At 44.7% G+C, this 16489-nt stretch overlaps 1 protein-coding gene across 1 annotated transcript in view; it reads left to right on the top strand.

Annotated features, from left to right (window-relative positions):
* Positions 1-16489, top strand: part of LOC111148524 (zinc finger FYVE-type containing 26) — a 63382-nt gene that overhangs the window by 29103 nt on the left and 17790 nt on the right. The window contains exons 21-31 of the mRNA XM_022505150.1: positions 309-1054; positions 2726-2922; positions 3598-3702; positions 5220-5342; positions 5741-5917; positions 8142-8388; positions 9122-9217; positions 11645-11808; positions 12870-13006; positions 14894-14925; positions 15575-15711. Of these exons, the coding sequence (XP_022360858.1) occupies positions 309-1054; positions 2726-2922; positions 3598-3702; positions 5220-5342; positions 5741-5917; positions 8142-8388; positions 9122-9217; positions 11645-11808; positions 12870-13006; positions 14894-14925; positions 15575-15711 (2161 nt within the window). The remainder of the gene's footprint in view (positions 1-308; positions 1055-2725; positions 2923-3597; positions 3703-5219; positions 5343-5740; positions 5918-8141; positions 8389-9121; positions 9218-11644; positions 11809-12869; positions 13007-14893; positions 14926-15574; positions 15712-16489) is intronic.

Genomic DNA, 16489 nt, shown 5'->3' with positions numbered 1-16489 from the left:
CAGTAATAGAAGACTAGATAAATTATGGCTCAACCCATAATGGAGTACTATGTAGATATAAACATGAATGAGGGGGTCTCTCGGTAGAGGGATGTGGACAGATCTCCCAGATAGAATATCAAGTGAGATATTGAGAGCAGAGCAGGGTGTCTGTTAGGCTGGCGTTCATGTGAGGAGAAAAGAGAGAGTTAAGAGTAACAATTAAAGAGTCTACATTTACATTTGATTGTATAAACAAACGAATTCTGAGCTTGGGTAATATGCGTGTGCGCTCAGGTTTTGTGCCTCCTCTGCTTCTCTCCCTCCAGGCTGGCAGCCCTTCTGGCCCGAGAGGGGCTCAGCCTGAGTGTGCCGAAAGTCATCGTGAACTGCTGCTGTGAGCCTCTTGCCCTTTGCTCTTCCCAGCAAAGCCAGCAGACGTCATCCCTTCTGACCCACCTGGGCGTCCTTGTCCAGCTACATACCTCCCAGTGCCTGGAAGACCTCCCACTTTCTACACTGGGCTCACCAAAGCCAACTGGGAATTCCACAGTGGAGAGAAAGCCCCGCTCCTCCCCAAGGGAGTCATCACTCCCAGCCCTTACGTCCTCTGCCTTGGCCTTCCTTAAGTCTCGCTCAAAGCTGCTGGCCACAGTGGCCTGTCTGGGGGCTTCCCAGGGGCCAAAGCTCACCAAGCCCAGCTTGTCATGGAAGGAGTTTCGTGGCCGCAGGGAGGTGCCTCTGAGTGCAGAGCAGGTAGCTCAGGAGTGTGAGCGCCTCCTAGAACAGTTCCCTATGCTCAAGGCCTCCCTCCTGGCTACCTGGGAGCCACTACGACGGTCCAACGAGCAGGGGCAGAGCCTGGCAGCGAGTCTCTGTGGCCGGGCCAGTCTCTCTACCGTCCTCCTGGGCCTACACTCTCCCAGTGCCCTACAAGTGCTCACAGAGGCCTTCGAGGAAGCCCTGGTAGCCAGAGATTGGCCCCGAGCCCTTCAGCTCACAGAAGTGTATGGGCGAGACATGGACGACTTGAGCAACGTAAAAGATGCAGTCCTGAGCTGTGCTGCGGCATGTGGTGAGCAGAAGGCTGTGCCCCCCCTTCCCTGGTGCTAATAACGTTGAGCATTCAATGAGTCTGTCATTGCATTTGATCCCAATAACTCTAGAGAAAGCTGCCACGATAATCTCATCATATTAAAAGGAAACTGAGGCTCAGAGAATAGGAGACTTGCCCAGGATAGTAAGTGCTGCAGCAGAGCTTAGAACCCCACTCCCATCTAACTTACTTACTTTCTTTCTTTCTTTCTTTCTTTCTTTATTTGAGAGAGCACACACATGGAGAGAGAGAGCAGGAGTAGTGGGGAGGGGCAGAGGCAGAGGGAGCGAGAGAAGCAGACTCCTGTCAAAGCGGGGAGCCCGATGCGGGACTCAATCCTGAGCAAAAGGCAGCTGTTTAACTGACTGAGCCATCCAGGCACCCTCCATCTAACTTCAGGACAGGCACTCATAGCCAGTATCCTCAACACTGCTTACCAGAATCATTGGAAAATTCTATAAAGTACAGATATCTGAGCCAAACCCCCAGAAGCCCAAGCTGGAATTCAGGCAAATGTTGACTTTAAAACAGGAGCTAACAAACTTTTTTTCTAAAGGGCTTCGGAGACGATACAATCTCGGTTGCAACTACTCAACTCTGCCATTAGAACATGAAAGCAGCCAGAGATAATACATAAACAAATGAGTGTGGATATATTCTAACACAACTTTATACGTAAAAACAGACTGGGGGCTCCTGGTTGGCTCCCTCAGTAGAGCGTGCAACTCTTGACCTCGGGGTTGTGAGTTTAAACCCCATGTTGGGTGTAGAGATTACTTAAAAATAAAATCTTAAAAACAAAAGAGACTGTGGGCCTGTTCGACTACCCCTATTTTAAAAGCTCCCAATGAGGCATCTCTTTCTGCTGCCAGGCCCTGTCCCCATGCTTTAATAAAACCACCTTTTTGCTCTGAGAAAAATAAATGAAAACTCCCAAAGAGCTTTTAAGGGAGTTGAGGGCAATGACCTGTAACACTCCACTGAGCAGGGACAAGAGTTGGGCATGCCGTAGGAAATGGCTTCTCAGGCAGGGGCTTGACTGCCCTGCAGAAAGGAGAAAATCCCTCCAGGAGAAGGTGGAGAAATCCAGTGACTGGCTGTGCAGTCTTAACTGTTTTGAGTCTGTTTTCAGATCTGTGAAATGGGTGTAGGAGAGAAGATCTACTGAGTAATTATGACAGAGGGCATGGAGGGGGTCATACTGGTTTACCTGAAATAACTTTGAAGAGTTCTGTATGACACAGGGCAGAAACTGCAGGGAACACTCAAAGTTCCACCTACAGTCTGAGTCTGACCCAGTGCTATCACAAAACGTGGAGAGCTTCATCTGTTCTTCCGTCTCTTCTTCCTTCATTCCTTCCTTCTCCCTTTCTTCCTTTTTCTTCCTCTCCTGTCTCCTTTTCTCTCTCTTTTCAGAAAGTCTCATGACTGTGATTAAGTATGCAAAAAGAGAAACATGAGGGCATATAGCATTTCTCCTTTTCATATAATGGTTCTAAGTATAAAAATTAATTAACGTCAGAAGGATCTTAAGAATCCAAGCTCCTGTTTTATGAAATTGAACAAAGCCCTTCTCTTAAGGAGTAGCCTGGACTTTTGAGCTCTTCCAGTGCCAGGCTTGCTACCTCTGGACATCTTTTTGTCTTGTAGACAAAGAGGGTTGGCAGTTCCTGTTCCCTGTGAAGGACGCATCTCTGCGAAGTCGGCTAACCCTACAGCTTGTGGACAGGTGGCCCCTGGAGTGGTGCTTGGAGATCTTGGCATACTGCATCTCGGATACAACTGTCCAAGACGGACTGAAGTGTGAGCTACAGAGAAAGCTGGCAGAGCTGCGGGTGTATCAGAAGGTATGGTTCCCAGCATCAAGAAGAAGGAAATAGGCTTCCCACCATATTACCAACTCCAGCCTTTTCTCAAGTGATGCTGGACTTTAAGAAACAGATGATCTGGGCCTGGCTTTTGTCCTGCATCTGGCTTCTGTTCTTGGGTGAACAATGAAAAGAGACCTTACCTCTATTTCCTGTTATTTTCCTTTTGTAATTTTAAATATGTGTGCATCAAACAAGGATAGTAATAACAGTCTGCAAAGCCTCTTTCACATGTGTACTTGAGTTTTGTGCATGTTTTATGTCTGTTATGTGTTCCTTGTTTTTCAAGAGTTCTTACAGATCTTAATCTTTATTATGTCTTTTTTAAAGATTGTTTTAAATGTCAAGAGCCATTTTGAAAGGCTACATAGACATGACAGTTTGAAAATGAAAGATTATTTCAGGATGTGTGTTATATTCAAGATCAAGAGGCCCAGGGAGATAGATTTCAGTGGTATGGCTGCATAGCAAATGTAAAATTTATGCTGATTTTTCCATTTGCTTTAATTCTCCTCTTCTCCTGGCAAGTTTTGACAGCTTGACATTGGGACAGAAACCTAGGGGTGGCCCATCCCTGGAAACTCCGATGAGTTTGAATGTTCATAGAGGGGGAAGCTGAAGTGTGGTTTAATAGCTCTTCCTATCTTTCCTTAGATTCTAGGTTTGCAGTCTACCCCAGTGTGGTGTGACTGGCAGAGCCTGAGGAACTGTTGCATTGAGGACCCATCAATTGTCATGAACATGATTCTAGAAGCAAAGGTACTATTTTCCTGAGTGGTATTCCCCTTTTTCCCTTTCTCAGAGTTGCAGCTCCCTACCTGACTGTAGACTCCTTTCCATGTATCAGTGTCCACATTTTTTTGTAATTACGTCACATTCTTTTTTCTTTTTGTGTGGGTAAAATTTACCAACAGAGGGAGAAGTGTAGAGAATAATGCAATGGATGCATTTGTACTATCACCCTACACTCCGTACGCTGAGTACAGAATGTAGATCTACTGGTGGAATTGTTTAATCACTGGGCGTGAGCATCCTCACCTTTACTGAGACATTACAAATTGCTCTTCAGCTCAGTAGACCGCTTGCAGTTCCTCTTACCAAATATCATAAGGATATGGTATTGTCCAGCATTGTCCTCTGTGCCAGTAGAATGGTATCTCATGCTCGAATTTACATTTCCATGATTACTAATGACCTTGATTATGACATATGAAAATGTCTTTTCATATGTTTATTGAACATTTGAATGCCAAATAGAATTTTATTTATTCTTTAACGAGCCCATATACCATAGTTCAAAATGTGGATGTACTCATTCAGATGTTCATGCATTGAAGAAACCTTTATTGTGACACACATCCCTAGATGATTGCGAAATATCAGCTGACAGAAGTAAACCCAGACTGTGGTGGGAGCACAGGCAGGGCACCTGATGTAGCCTGAAAAACAAAGAAACATCCTGAACAAGGTGGCCCCAGTCAGAGTTGTGGGGAGGGCATTCCAGAAGACACCATAGTAAAATACTCAGGCAAAGCCTTGGAAATTCCATTTTCTAAAACTTTAATCCAAGGTTCACAGATTGGGGGTGGGGAGTAGCAAACAGGGACATGGACAGAATCCAATGCCCAGCATGTATGTTTGACCCATGCAGTATTGGTCTGCCACGTTTTTATTTTTTCATGTTAACTTCATTGCCAACATTTTAAAATAGGGAAGTTTTTTGATTTAAAAAAAATTTTATTGTTTTTTTTGACGTTTGGCAACACTGGGCTTGCACATTCACATGACAACAATCAGAGCTGGGTACGCACTCTCTCCTTTGTGTTTTGTTTTGTTCTTTATTTTAATTCTAGTATAATTGACATTTAGTGATATAGTAGTTTCATTGTACAATATACTGATTGAACAACTCTATCCATTACTCAGCACTTTCTCCTTTGGACAGTCTTAGTCCTCCCCACTTTCTTAATATCGCCCCAGGACTAACACAAGGTGTCAGTCACTTCATGCCATCTGTTTCTTTTTTATGTTAGATCTCAGAGAAAAGTGATACCATTAATCAGCAACCTACTTTAATCATTTACATAACTCCATTGCCACTCTAGTCCTTTGAGTTTACAAGCCCACTTTAATCCCAGAGCGAAGTTCCCATCAGCACTTAACCAAACTTTCCTGGGGCTTTAGCAGACTCAAGACTGCTGAGAGAAATCAGTCAAAAGCTGGATGTGACAAAGTCAGTGATCAAAGGGATTGAAGCTGTGTGTATTTGCTTCCAGGAATATGGACTGTGTGAGGAGTGGGGCGGCCTCTACCCTATTCCAAGAGAGCATTTAGTCAGCCTACATCAAAAGCATCTTCTCCACCTTCTAGAAAGAGGAGATCATGAAAAGGCTCTGCAAGTAAGCTTCCATCTCTTGCCATTTTTCTTTTGGAATAAGACAAAAAGGTTAGTCAAATCAGAAGACTTTGTTTATGCTAAATACCACGCAAAGCATTTGCAATCTCAGATCTGCCACTTCGTGTCCTTTGGGAGTCCTTCTTGGCCTCAAGAAGATCATAGTCATCTTCATTGGAAGGTGCCCAGCCCTGTCTTTCATGCGAGATGGTCAGCTGGGTCCAGGATTTTGCTAAACTCTGGTCACAGTCATCATTTGTGAAGCTGCAGGGGTGGTGAAAGAAAGAGTGCAGAGAAGGGATTAGTCCAAGATTAATAAACCTAAATGTTCCATTCCCAAATAAGGCTGGACTGAGTTCTTTATGAGCCTTACCTTTCTCCTCTACCCTTCTCCTACAACAGCTCCTGCGAAGAATTCCTGATCCCACAATGTGCCTTGAGGTCACAGAGCAATCCCTCAACCAGCACCCTAGCTTGGCCGCTTCTCACTTCCTGGCCAACTACCTCACCACGCACTTCTACGGAGAACTGACTGCTGTCCAACACCGTGAAATCCAGGCACTGTATATGGGATCTAAGGTCAGGAAGGAAAGGGGGAGTTGGGAAGGCATGCCTTGGGGAGAGACCACTGGCCCAGCTCCTGCTTCAGAACTTAACCTTTCAGTGGCTCTTCTCCTAGACACTTGCCATTCTTGGCCTATGCTATATAAAACCTTTATCCAGCAGCCCACTTCTGCGTCCCTTAGGGGTTGTCATTCTCTTACTACCTTGTCTCCAAAGTGAGTTCTTTTTTTTTTTTTTTTAATATTTTATTTATTTATTTGACAGAGAGAGATTACAAGTAGGCAGAGAGGCAGGCAGATTGAGAGAGAGAGAGAGGAGGAAGCAGGCTCCCTGCTGAGCAGAGAGCCCAGATGTGGGGCTCAATCCCAGGACCCTGGGATCATGACCTGAGCCGAAGGCAGAGGCTTTAACCCACTGAGCCACCCAGGCGCCCCTCCAAAGTGAGTTCCAAGTGGCCCTTTTAAGTTCCCTTTGTGGTTTCCCTGGTATCTGCTAGATCAGTGGTTTTTGTTTTGTTTTGTTTAGTTTACTATTTCATTTATTTATTTGAGAGAGAGACAGTGAGAGAGAGTATGAGCGAGGAGGTCAGAGAGAGAAGCAGACTCCCTGTGGAGCTGGGAGCCCGAAGCGGCACTCAATCCCGAGACTCCAGGATCATGACCTGAGCTGAAAGCAGTCACCCAACCAACTGAGCCACCCAGGTCCCCTAAATCAGTTTTCTTTTTTTTTTTTTTTTTTTTTTGAATCACCTGGACTTTAAAAAAAAATCGTTAACCTTTACCCCAGATCAATTAAAACTGAATCTCTTATCACAGGAAACAAACTGAGGGTTGCTGAAGGGGAAGGAGGTGGGGGCGATGGGGTGGCTGGGTGATGGACATTGGGGAGGGTATGTGCTATGGTAAGTACTGTGAATTGTGTAAGATTGATGAATCACAGACCTGTACCCCTGAAATAAATAATACATTATATGTTAATTAAAAAAAAAAAACTGAATCTCTTGGGACAGGGCCTGGCTATCTTCCAAAGAGATTCTGAGGAAGGATATCAAACTACTTAATAACCTCATCTTGCTAAAGAAGAAAGAGTTAATTCTCTAGGTAATGAGGTTCTTACCTTTGATGTGTAACCTTGGAGACACTAATAGAAGAAATTACAAGCTAGAAGAAGTAATCTAGAAAAGAGGGGGGTTGGGGAGAATTAGGGCCCTCGGACACTGTTCTGATGATTCTGATTGGCAGTCATGTCTTTCACTCAATGAGTATGGAACTTGTCCCATGAATAGAATGAGTGCTGGGAGAACCGTCAGTATGACTACCGGCCCACTTGTTAAGAGTTCTACTACATAAAATGTTCCTAAAGAAAATGCCCTTTTTTTGTTTTTTGATGCACTATAACTAAATAGGGGGAATCCTTGAAAATTGGCAATGAGCAGAACCAGTGAACATATTTCAAGCCTAGTGATAACAGTCTCTAGGAGTGTAGAGACATCATTTACCTGCAGGACACTGGAGGTGCTAGGTTCAGGCAGCCTACTAATACTACTTTATGTTGCTCATTCTAATAAGCCTCAGATGGTTAAAGTAGTGGCTTTAAGGATCAGGTAGAGTTCAGCTATACTTGGAGGTGCCACCTGTGGGCCAAATCCAGTCCTCAGCCTGCTTTTGTGAATCGGATTTTTTTTTTTAAGATTTTATTTATTTATTTGATAGACAGAGATCACAAGTAGGCAGAGAAGCAGGCAGAGAGAGAGGAGGAAGCAGGCTCCCCGCTGAGCAGAGAGCCTGATGCAGGGCTCGATCCCAGCACCCTGGGATCATGACCCGAGCTGAAGGCAGAGGGTTTAACCCACTGAGCCACCAAGGCGCCCCAGATATTTTTTAATATAAGTGTGTGCACTCATTTACTTACATATGGCCTATGGCTACTTTCACACCACACTGGCAGAGCTGAGTAGTTGCCACAGAGACTTCATGGCCCATAAAGCCTAAAATATGAATTATCTGACCCCTTACAGAGGAAGTTAGCCAACATTTCATCTAGGTAAAAGGTACCTGAAGTACTTGTTGCTTGCCTCCTGGAAGATTGAAATAGGACTTCAGCCTTGCTTCCTGAAAGACTACTCCCCAGCCCTGGTAGCTGGTCATCTACCTTTGGTCCCTGATCCAGTAAGAACCTTGGATTTCTTCTGAAACGTGTGTACTATTTTCTTTAATCTATGGGTCTACCCTCCAAACAGGTTCTGCTGACCCTACCTGAGCCACACCGGGCCAGCTACTCCCACTTGTCCTCTAACCCCCTCCTCATGCTGGAGCAGCTACTCATGAACATGAAAGTGGATTGGGCCACTGTGGCTGTGCAGACACTGCACCAGCTGCTGGCTGGGCAGGAGATTGGCTTCACCATGGATGACGTTGACTCACTGCTCTCCAGATATGCGGGAAAAGCCTTGGACTTCCCATACTCTCTGAGAGAGAAACGATCAGGTAACTGCCAACATCCTAATGGGGCCTCCAGCTAGAGGAGAAAACACCATACCGCATCCTTAGTTATAATTTGTCTTCTCTTATTATTTTGAGTTGATCAAGAGTGAAAGGAATACCCTTCCAGAGAGATAGCTCTTTGCTATGCAGGAGACCTCTTGGCCCTGGAGGAAGTGGCAGGGTAACCAAAATTAAAGTATGGTAGATTACCACTGCACAAATATAAAGATTTGGGAAACCAAGCATGCTGAGCGTGGTCTCTGTCTGGCTTTGGCACAGTGGACTCTTACCTACCATCATTCTGTACTGAGGGAATGTGCTCTTCCAGGAGCACATCAGATCCCCCTACTATGTGAGCCAAGCCTCTTCCAGAATGAAGAAAATGAAATAAATGTAGGCTGATGTTCCCAGACAGCTTTTTGTTTCTCTTACTCTCTATCCTCCAGGGCCATCATTTCAATGTCTTCTATTTCCCTTTGGGCATTTTTAGATTTATTTTGTGAAATCCTAACAGCTACTTCATTATTTCATGCATCTAAACATAGTTTGCTTTTTGAGAAGTTGAAGAAACATGCTTTCTGTTACCTTGGAAGTACCTGTGCCATGCTTTGTACACTTGGTACAATCATGGAATGACAATCAGCAGAGCAACAGGGCTTTAAATTAAAGGCCTAGCAGAATGAGTAAAGATGCTTATGGTAGGATGATATTTTGTCAGCATTTTCCCTCTCTCCAGATTCTGTGACTCACCTCTCGGAAGTCGGTCAGACTTCAGACCTCGAGACCTTGTCTAGATCCCCATCAGCAGAGTTTTCTGCCGCTGCGGCTCCTGGTAAGAACAGGTTCTGAGAGTTAATCTATGGTTTAGTTCAAACTTGCCTGATTTTGACTTTCCTTTGCCTCTTTTTTCACTTTTAGTTATGATACTCTTACTGTTTTTCTTGATTCATTCCAGCTTTTTATATCCAAGAAAATTTAACAATCGATTCTCATCATTTGTAGTCCTATTTCTGTAAAATCTCTGCAAACACTGTATTAGCAAATACTGAACCATTACTCGTAGGGAAAATGTGTTGTATGTCTTTCTGTCTGTCACTTAGATTGAAATTAAAATTGAAAACGAGTCATCCTAGTAGATTTTATTTTATTTTACCAAAGAGGAAAAGGGGTTTAGAAATGTTAAAGTGACTTGCCTGAGGCAAACCCATTAATGAGTGCCTCATGGGAGTTTGGGATCAGCCCCTGTCCAGCTCGCCCGAGAGCCGGGGCTTCTTGAACCACCCCATGCTGTCCTCCACCATCTCCATTCTCTGCTCACCTCTGTATGAGAGCTGAAAGAAGAAAGCAGAACATCACCTTGTTCGTGCTCAGAGGAGAACCTGCATATCAAGCGACTCAAATTATTCACTCTGCCCATGTCTACAAAGGCCCTGCGGATACTGATTTTGAGATTACAAGTAAATTTTGGTAGGCAAATGCACAAATACAGACTCTGCAACTAGGGAGGATAGAGTGTCCTCAGAGCTTATGAACATTCCAGCCCTCTGCTGCAAGTCCGTTATTTATGTCTGTCACCTGCACAGGGTACAGGCTCCTTAAAGGCCTCGGCCGTGTCTTAATCACCCCTTTCCACCACCACCCTTCTCCCCCAGTCCCTGGCCCCTTGCACTGTGGCCTACAGTCCTCAGAGGAAGCTTCAGCAAGTGTTTGTTTTGCCAGCAGGAGGAGGAGTGGGATTCGGGGGTGGTGGGGGGGGGCAGATCTATGGGTGCTGCAAAGAGTCAGTGTGTTTTTCTGTTCTCTTTTTCCATGACCTGCCAGTCTTGCTCTGCTAGATGACAAGAAACTTCCTTAGATACCATTAAGCAGAGACTGGTATTTCATGGCCATACTTTGAAAATTAGCCATGCTTTACAGTACCCAGCGAACCTGGTAGGTAGGTAGGTAGGAAGGGCTTAGACTTAGAGGTATATGAACACCTCATGCACCTGCATATGGCAGCCTGAGCACCTATGGTTTACTCTTTTATTTTTTTAGCTTTTTTTTTTTTTAAGATTTTATTTATTTATTTGACAGAGAGAGATCACAAGTAGGCAGAGAGGCAGGCAGAAAAAGAGGGGGAACCAGGCTCCCCGCTGAGCAGAGAGCCTGAACCGGGGCTGGATCCCAGGACCCAGAGATCATGACCTGAGTCAAAGGCAGAGGCTTAACCCACTGAGCCACCCACATGCCCCTTTTTTAGCTTTTATTGTGGACATTTTCCAATATACAAAAGTAGAATAGTGTACTGAAGTCTTATATACCTACAGCCCAACTACAATAATTACCATCTCAAAGTGGCCATTCTTGTTCCATTATACCCTTGTGCTGCTTCCGGGTTATTTTGAGGCAAATCCTGGGTATCATATGATTTTGTTTATAAATGTATCAGTATAGGGGCACATGGGTGGCTCAGAGGGTTAAGCCTCTGCCTTCGGCTCATGTCATGGTCTCAGGGTCCTGGGATCGAGCCTCGCATCAGGCTCTCTGCTCAGCAGGGAGCCTGCTTTCCCCTTTCTCTCTGTCTGCCTCTCTGCCAACCTGTGATCTCTGTCAAATAAATAAATAAAATCTTTTAAAAAAAAATGTATCAGTATATATCTCTAAAAGGTAAGGATATATACAAAACAAAACCATAACATCATCATCACACCTAAAAAGAAACGAATGATTTCTTGTTATTACCAGCTATCCAGTCAGTGTTCACATTTCCCCAGTTGTCTCATTAATATATTTCTAGAATTGGTTTTTCTAGAATCAAAATCTAAATGATGTCCACACGTGGCATTTAGCTGAAATATCTCTCAGGTCTCTTTTAATCAATAGGTTCTCCTACCTCTTTTTCACCCATAGAAGAAACTAGCTCATTTGTCCTATAGAACTTCCCACGTGCTAGATTCCACTGATGGCCACCCAGCAGTCTGGGTCTCAGTCTTCTTTATATCCAATACACTGGTTGATAGATCTAGAAGCTTGATATGATTCAGGCTTAATATTTTCATTAAGTGTATTTGATAAGTGCTCGTGTGCCTTCCATCAGGAGGCACACGGTGTCCAGGTGTCTCTCTCATGATGCTAGTCAGCCATTAGTGACCACTAGCTGGATGTATTATTGCAGTAGGGGTTTTGAAACGGTGAAATTCTGATTTCCTCATTCCTTCCTCATTTATTAGCTGGACTATTGATCACCTTTTCCTCTCACTTTGGATCTGACTCCCAGGTGTCTCCACTATACATTCCCCCAGTCTAAGGGAGAGGAGCTTCCCAGAGAGTCAGCCCCCACCGGAGTTTGTCCCCCCAGCAGCACCCCCTGGCAGGCATCAGTGGGTGCCCGACGAGAGTGAGAGCATCTGCATGGTCTGCTGCAGGGAACGCTTCACCATGGTGAGCGACGTTGGTCTCCAGCTTTGCCTGCAGGGGAAGTAAAAGGAAACTGGCAGTCATGAGCCCGGAGTTCACAGTCACCTCCTGTCCCTAAGAGGATATGGGTATTTTCACAAGAACTACCAAATCCAAGACTTTGGGTTGAACTTTGGCCAAATCAGTTGTATTTTCTGGGTTGAGACAGAAGGTAGACACCCTCAGGTAATCTTAAATTCGAAAATCTTTGCTATTCTCAAATGACTAAATAGAGGCAGAGTGGTATAGCTGGAGGAGTCACCAACACCAGGAGATCTTGTTTCTAGCTCCCCTCTCATCGTAAGACAGGTGGCCTGGTAGTGGTTTTATGTACTGGCTCTGGAGACAGAGGACCTGGGTTCTAATCCCAGTTCTGCCTCTAAATACCAGTGTGACTTTTTCAGTCTCAGATGCTCTAGGGATGATACATTTTTTTGGCCTGTGGAGCTGTAAGGCCCAACAATGGTTACAAATGTTACCGTACTTACCACCCTACTGACTGGCATACGAGCTCAGGGCTGATGAGAACAACGATGATGTGATTGCTCTTGAGAACGATGATGTGATTGCTCTGTGTCTCATCTGCGAAAGAAGTATAATATGTCTATCAACCTCTTATAGTGAGATGAGGCAGTACTCATGAAAGCATTTTGAAAAAAGGACACTTTCTCATCATCGATGCCATGAAAATGTGATTTCCACCCTCTGAGAAAGTCACTTCTTCCCTACTATTTTTGCTGTGTCTTCACACATTGCCTCCACAGACAGGTAGAACTTGTCAGGAACTATTACAAAACTTGGATACCGTTGCCCACCGTCTGAGACTTACTTCTAAATGTCAGCTTCTTAAAGGCAAGGACTAGGTGTTCTTTCTCAATAGAAACCCAAACAGCTTAGTAAGTAAGTAAGTAAGAATACTTAGTAAGTATTCTTAGTAAGTCACAGGTGGCTGATGCTAAAGATAGTGGGTTAACAGGTGGACTCAGTTCCTGCAATCTCACCTGCTCTTCCTCCCTTTTCTTTCTTTTCCCAATGACACTCCTCAGTTCAATAGGCGTCACCATTGTCGCCGCTGTGGCCGGTTAGTGTGCAGTGCCTGCTCCACTAAGAAGATGGCGGTGGAAGGCTGCAGAGAGAGCCCTACCCGCGTGTGTGACCAGTGCTATAGTTACTACAACAAGGAGTGAGTGTCCTATGGTGGGCCCGCTATTTCCACGACCTCTACACACCCACCCTCCCCCAAGGTTGGGGGTCTTGGAGTCTCATTGTGGAGAGCATCTCAAATCTGGAACAATGACAGCAAGTTTTAATTTAACATGCACACTAAAGTGCCGTTAACTCTACAGCAATACGTTTGACCTTGGTCACAGAAACTTCTAAGAGAGGAAGGAAGCAGAGCTCAAGGCTCTTACATAATGTTCTCCCTGAGGTCAGGACACTTGATTCCTGATGGAGGCCATTAATCTTAGTTTGCCAGCAACCTCACCAGTTGTTCAGCCACTCCTGTTTCCATTGGTCTCAGCTGGATTCAAAGGGACATGTTCACACCCCTTGACTGCTCGAGCATCACTTGCCTCAGTTCTAATCTAGCTAGTCATCCTGGCTTGTTATCCACAACTAGAAGAGCCCCCACACCTTCCCATGCATAGTTTACCTGGTAACAAATTTCAGAAACCACTTCTACCTCTGGCAAGACAGATTAAGACTGTTTGCTGGCTAATGTTGCTCCATTTTTCTCACTACGTCTAGCAGCAAAGGAAACTAGGGCTTCTAGGCCTTCTGGGAATATGAGCCAAAGCGACTCCTCAAAAGCTAATTATTTTGAATTCTTCATGTTTTGCTTACAGACTTAAATTGATTTTATGTTCTGTCCAGTGGCATTATTGAGTTTGTTTTAATGTGAACATTTTTTGCCATCATTTACCATGATGATTCCTGATCTCCTAGGAAGAGAGATATGCCATGCTTATATTGCCTCCTTGGGGTAAGGGGTAAGGGACAGAGGAAATACCCATACGCCGTATCGCTGAGATTGGAGATGAGCAGTTGGTATTGATGGGGATCCTTTCGTTCAATGATTACTCAGCAATAATCACTTCTTCCTTAAGGACCCCCCATTTCAGTGGGGAGACCATTAACAAACAGACCACAGAATCATTGGCTGAGTGCAGTGGTAGAGCCACACAGCTTAGTCTGATGGTCAGAAGGTTGCTTAGAGGTATGGCATTTTGTCTGAGCATTAGGGTATGAGAAGTTAGAAGGGGATGCCCAGAAGTGGGAGTGACAGCTGCAAAAGTCGGGGCAGGAGAATATGTGGGTCCTTGGAGGAAGTGTAAATATGTGGGTGATAGGCTGAGGTTCTGGCTGGCATGCCTTGGACTTAGAAACCTGACAGCTGAGCCAGGAGGACTTGGGCCCAAAGGCTTGGAGCTTGCTCTTTGGCCACATGGGCTGGGACTGACCAGCAGGCTTCTCATACAAGTGCTAGACTTGACCTCTGACTTGTAGCATCAGGACTTAATGCTCGGTGGTGCCAACTGAAGTTGACCAGAACCAGTGGCAGAGTGGGGAGGACTTTAATGAGTTGAGCACAGGTCATGGGTGGCGGGAGTTGCTCTCAAGAGATAAGCAGGCTAGGTCATAAGGGCTTTGTCTGCAGAAACTGCAAACTTGGAACACTTTTACCCTGAGAAGCTATGAAACAATTTTAAGCAGAAGCATAACATGACCAGATTTGGATTTTTAAAAGCTTGCTCTAGCTGCAAAGTAGGGAGTAGGTTGACAGAGTCAAGGACACCAATTGGGAAGCCATTACAGAGGCTTTAGCTATAAATGATGAGGGCGTTCTCTGAGGCAGGGATGGAGAGAGAGATGGGAACATTTAAGGAGGTATTGAAGAGATGGACAGAAAATGGTCAGTGACTGGCTGTGACAGGCGAGGGACAGAAAAGAGTTTGGTTCCCTGATTCTTCTTACTTGGGTAACAATGTAAATGGTGCTCTATACCAACTTCAAAACAAAGAGGAGGAAAAGGGATTCGGGCATTTCATTTTTCTTCCTCTGTTTCCAGTGTGCCAGAAGAGAATCCAGGACAACCAGAAGGTAAGGCTGAATCATATTCCTCTGTCTCTTTGCTTATATGTTCAAGTTGGCTCTTTCGTCACTGTTTTAGCTGCAACTGATACCCTTAATAGCAACTTAGTCTGACTGAGGCCAAGGAAAAAAGAAAATTCTTGGCATTTCTGTTACGCTGTTTCCCTTTGAGTTTATTATCCTATTAACCCACCGTACTGGCCCATTAGCTTCCAGCATTCAGAAGGCCAGCTACCAAAGAATTTGGTCCCTAATTTTGAGCAGATAATTTCTTTTTTTTTTTCTCCTAGGTTCCCTTTCACCACCATCCTACCTCCAAATGCTCCCTCCTTCCCCCTAGGCGATCACTAGTAATAGTTTGGTTTATATCCTTCCACTGAGGTTAGTTTTTAGGATAACCGATGATTCAGCCCTCCATCTGAGAAGGGTGTACATTTCAGAGTTTCTTGTTTGAAGCAATGGGGTTGTATGACACTGTAATCCCTGATCTTTCCTGCAGAAGAAAGTTTGAGGTACCTAATGAGATCTAAAAGAAATAAAGGGGACCAAGGAGCGATAACAGGCAGGTGTCTGCATGCAGCTCACTCCAGTTTTCTGGCTGGGGCTACACTGGACTGCTGGTCAGTGACCAACACATGAATGACACTTCTCTTCTCAGCACCAGACAGCTCCAAGAGTGAAAGTCCTCCGTACTCAGCCGTGGTGAGAGTCCCCAAAGCAGCTGAGGTAGAATGGATTTTGGATCTGAATGAGGAGGAAAACGAGCTGGTGCGGAGTGAATTTTACTATGAGCAGGTAATAGCAATAAAACTTGATGGTCATTTGAGTTTTCTTATGATGTGTAGTTACGGCAAAAAACGCAGAGATAGGTGAACACAGCCTGGCCTTCATGAGCTTACAGTGTAGTAATGTAGGAGCTAAGACAAATAAACCAAATGAGGCAGAAAGATAAAGAGCATCCTGGAAATGTGTGAGAGCAGATCAGGAAAGGCTTCATGGGGGCACCTGGGTGGCTCAGTCAGTCAAGCATCCAACTCCTGGTTTTGGCTCAGGTGATGATCTCAGGGTTCTGAGATCCAGGCCTAGCGTGAAGCCTGCTTAAGATTTTCGCTCTCCCTTTCTCCCCGCCCCTCCCCTAAAATAAATAAATACATAAATAATAAAAATAAAATTTAAAATAAAAGGAAAGACTTCACGGAAGAAGTGGCACTTAAGATGATAGAAGAGTGGTAGGAGTGTGACAGGCAGAAGTGGGACAGGGAGGGAGTGTAAGGAGAGTGAGGGTAGGAGGATGAAAAGTACCAAACTGGAACATCTGAGCAAAGGCACAGTGTCAAAAATTGCAGGGCATGGTTAGGGGACTGGAAATGGTTTAATCTGAAGGAACGTGGAGTGTTCATAGAGAGGTAACAAAAGGTAAGATTGAAATGGGCGATTTATGGACAGGGCCTTGAATTCTGCAGTAGGGAAAGTTTACTTGTTTAGCATCAGGCACCATGAAAGGATTTGGAGTGTGCTTTGGAATATTAATTCAGCAGCAGTGTGTCCAGTCTTGAAGCACAGACTTTTCCAG

Source organism: Enhydra lutris, unplaced genomic scaffold, assembly GCF_002288905.1.
Source record: "Enhydra lutris kenyoni isolate GAN:26980312 unplaced genomic scaffold, ASM228890v2 scaffoldscaffold20, whole genome shotgun sequence".
NCBI lineage: Eukaryota > Metazoa > Chordata > Mammalia > Carnivora > Mustelidae > Enhydra > Enhydra lutris.
Note: the sequence above shows the minus strand (reverse complement) of the source record. Positions and strands in the feature narration are given on the sequence as shown.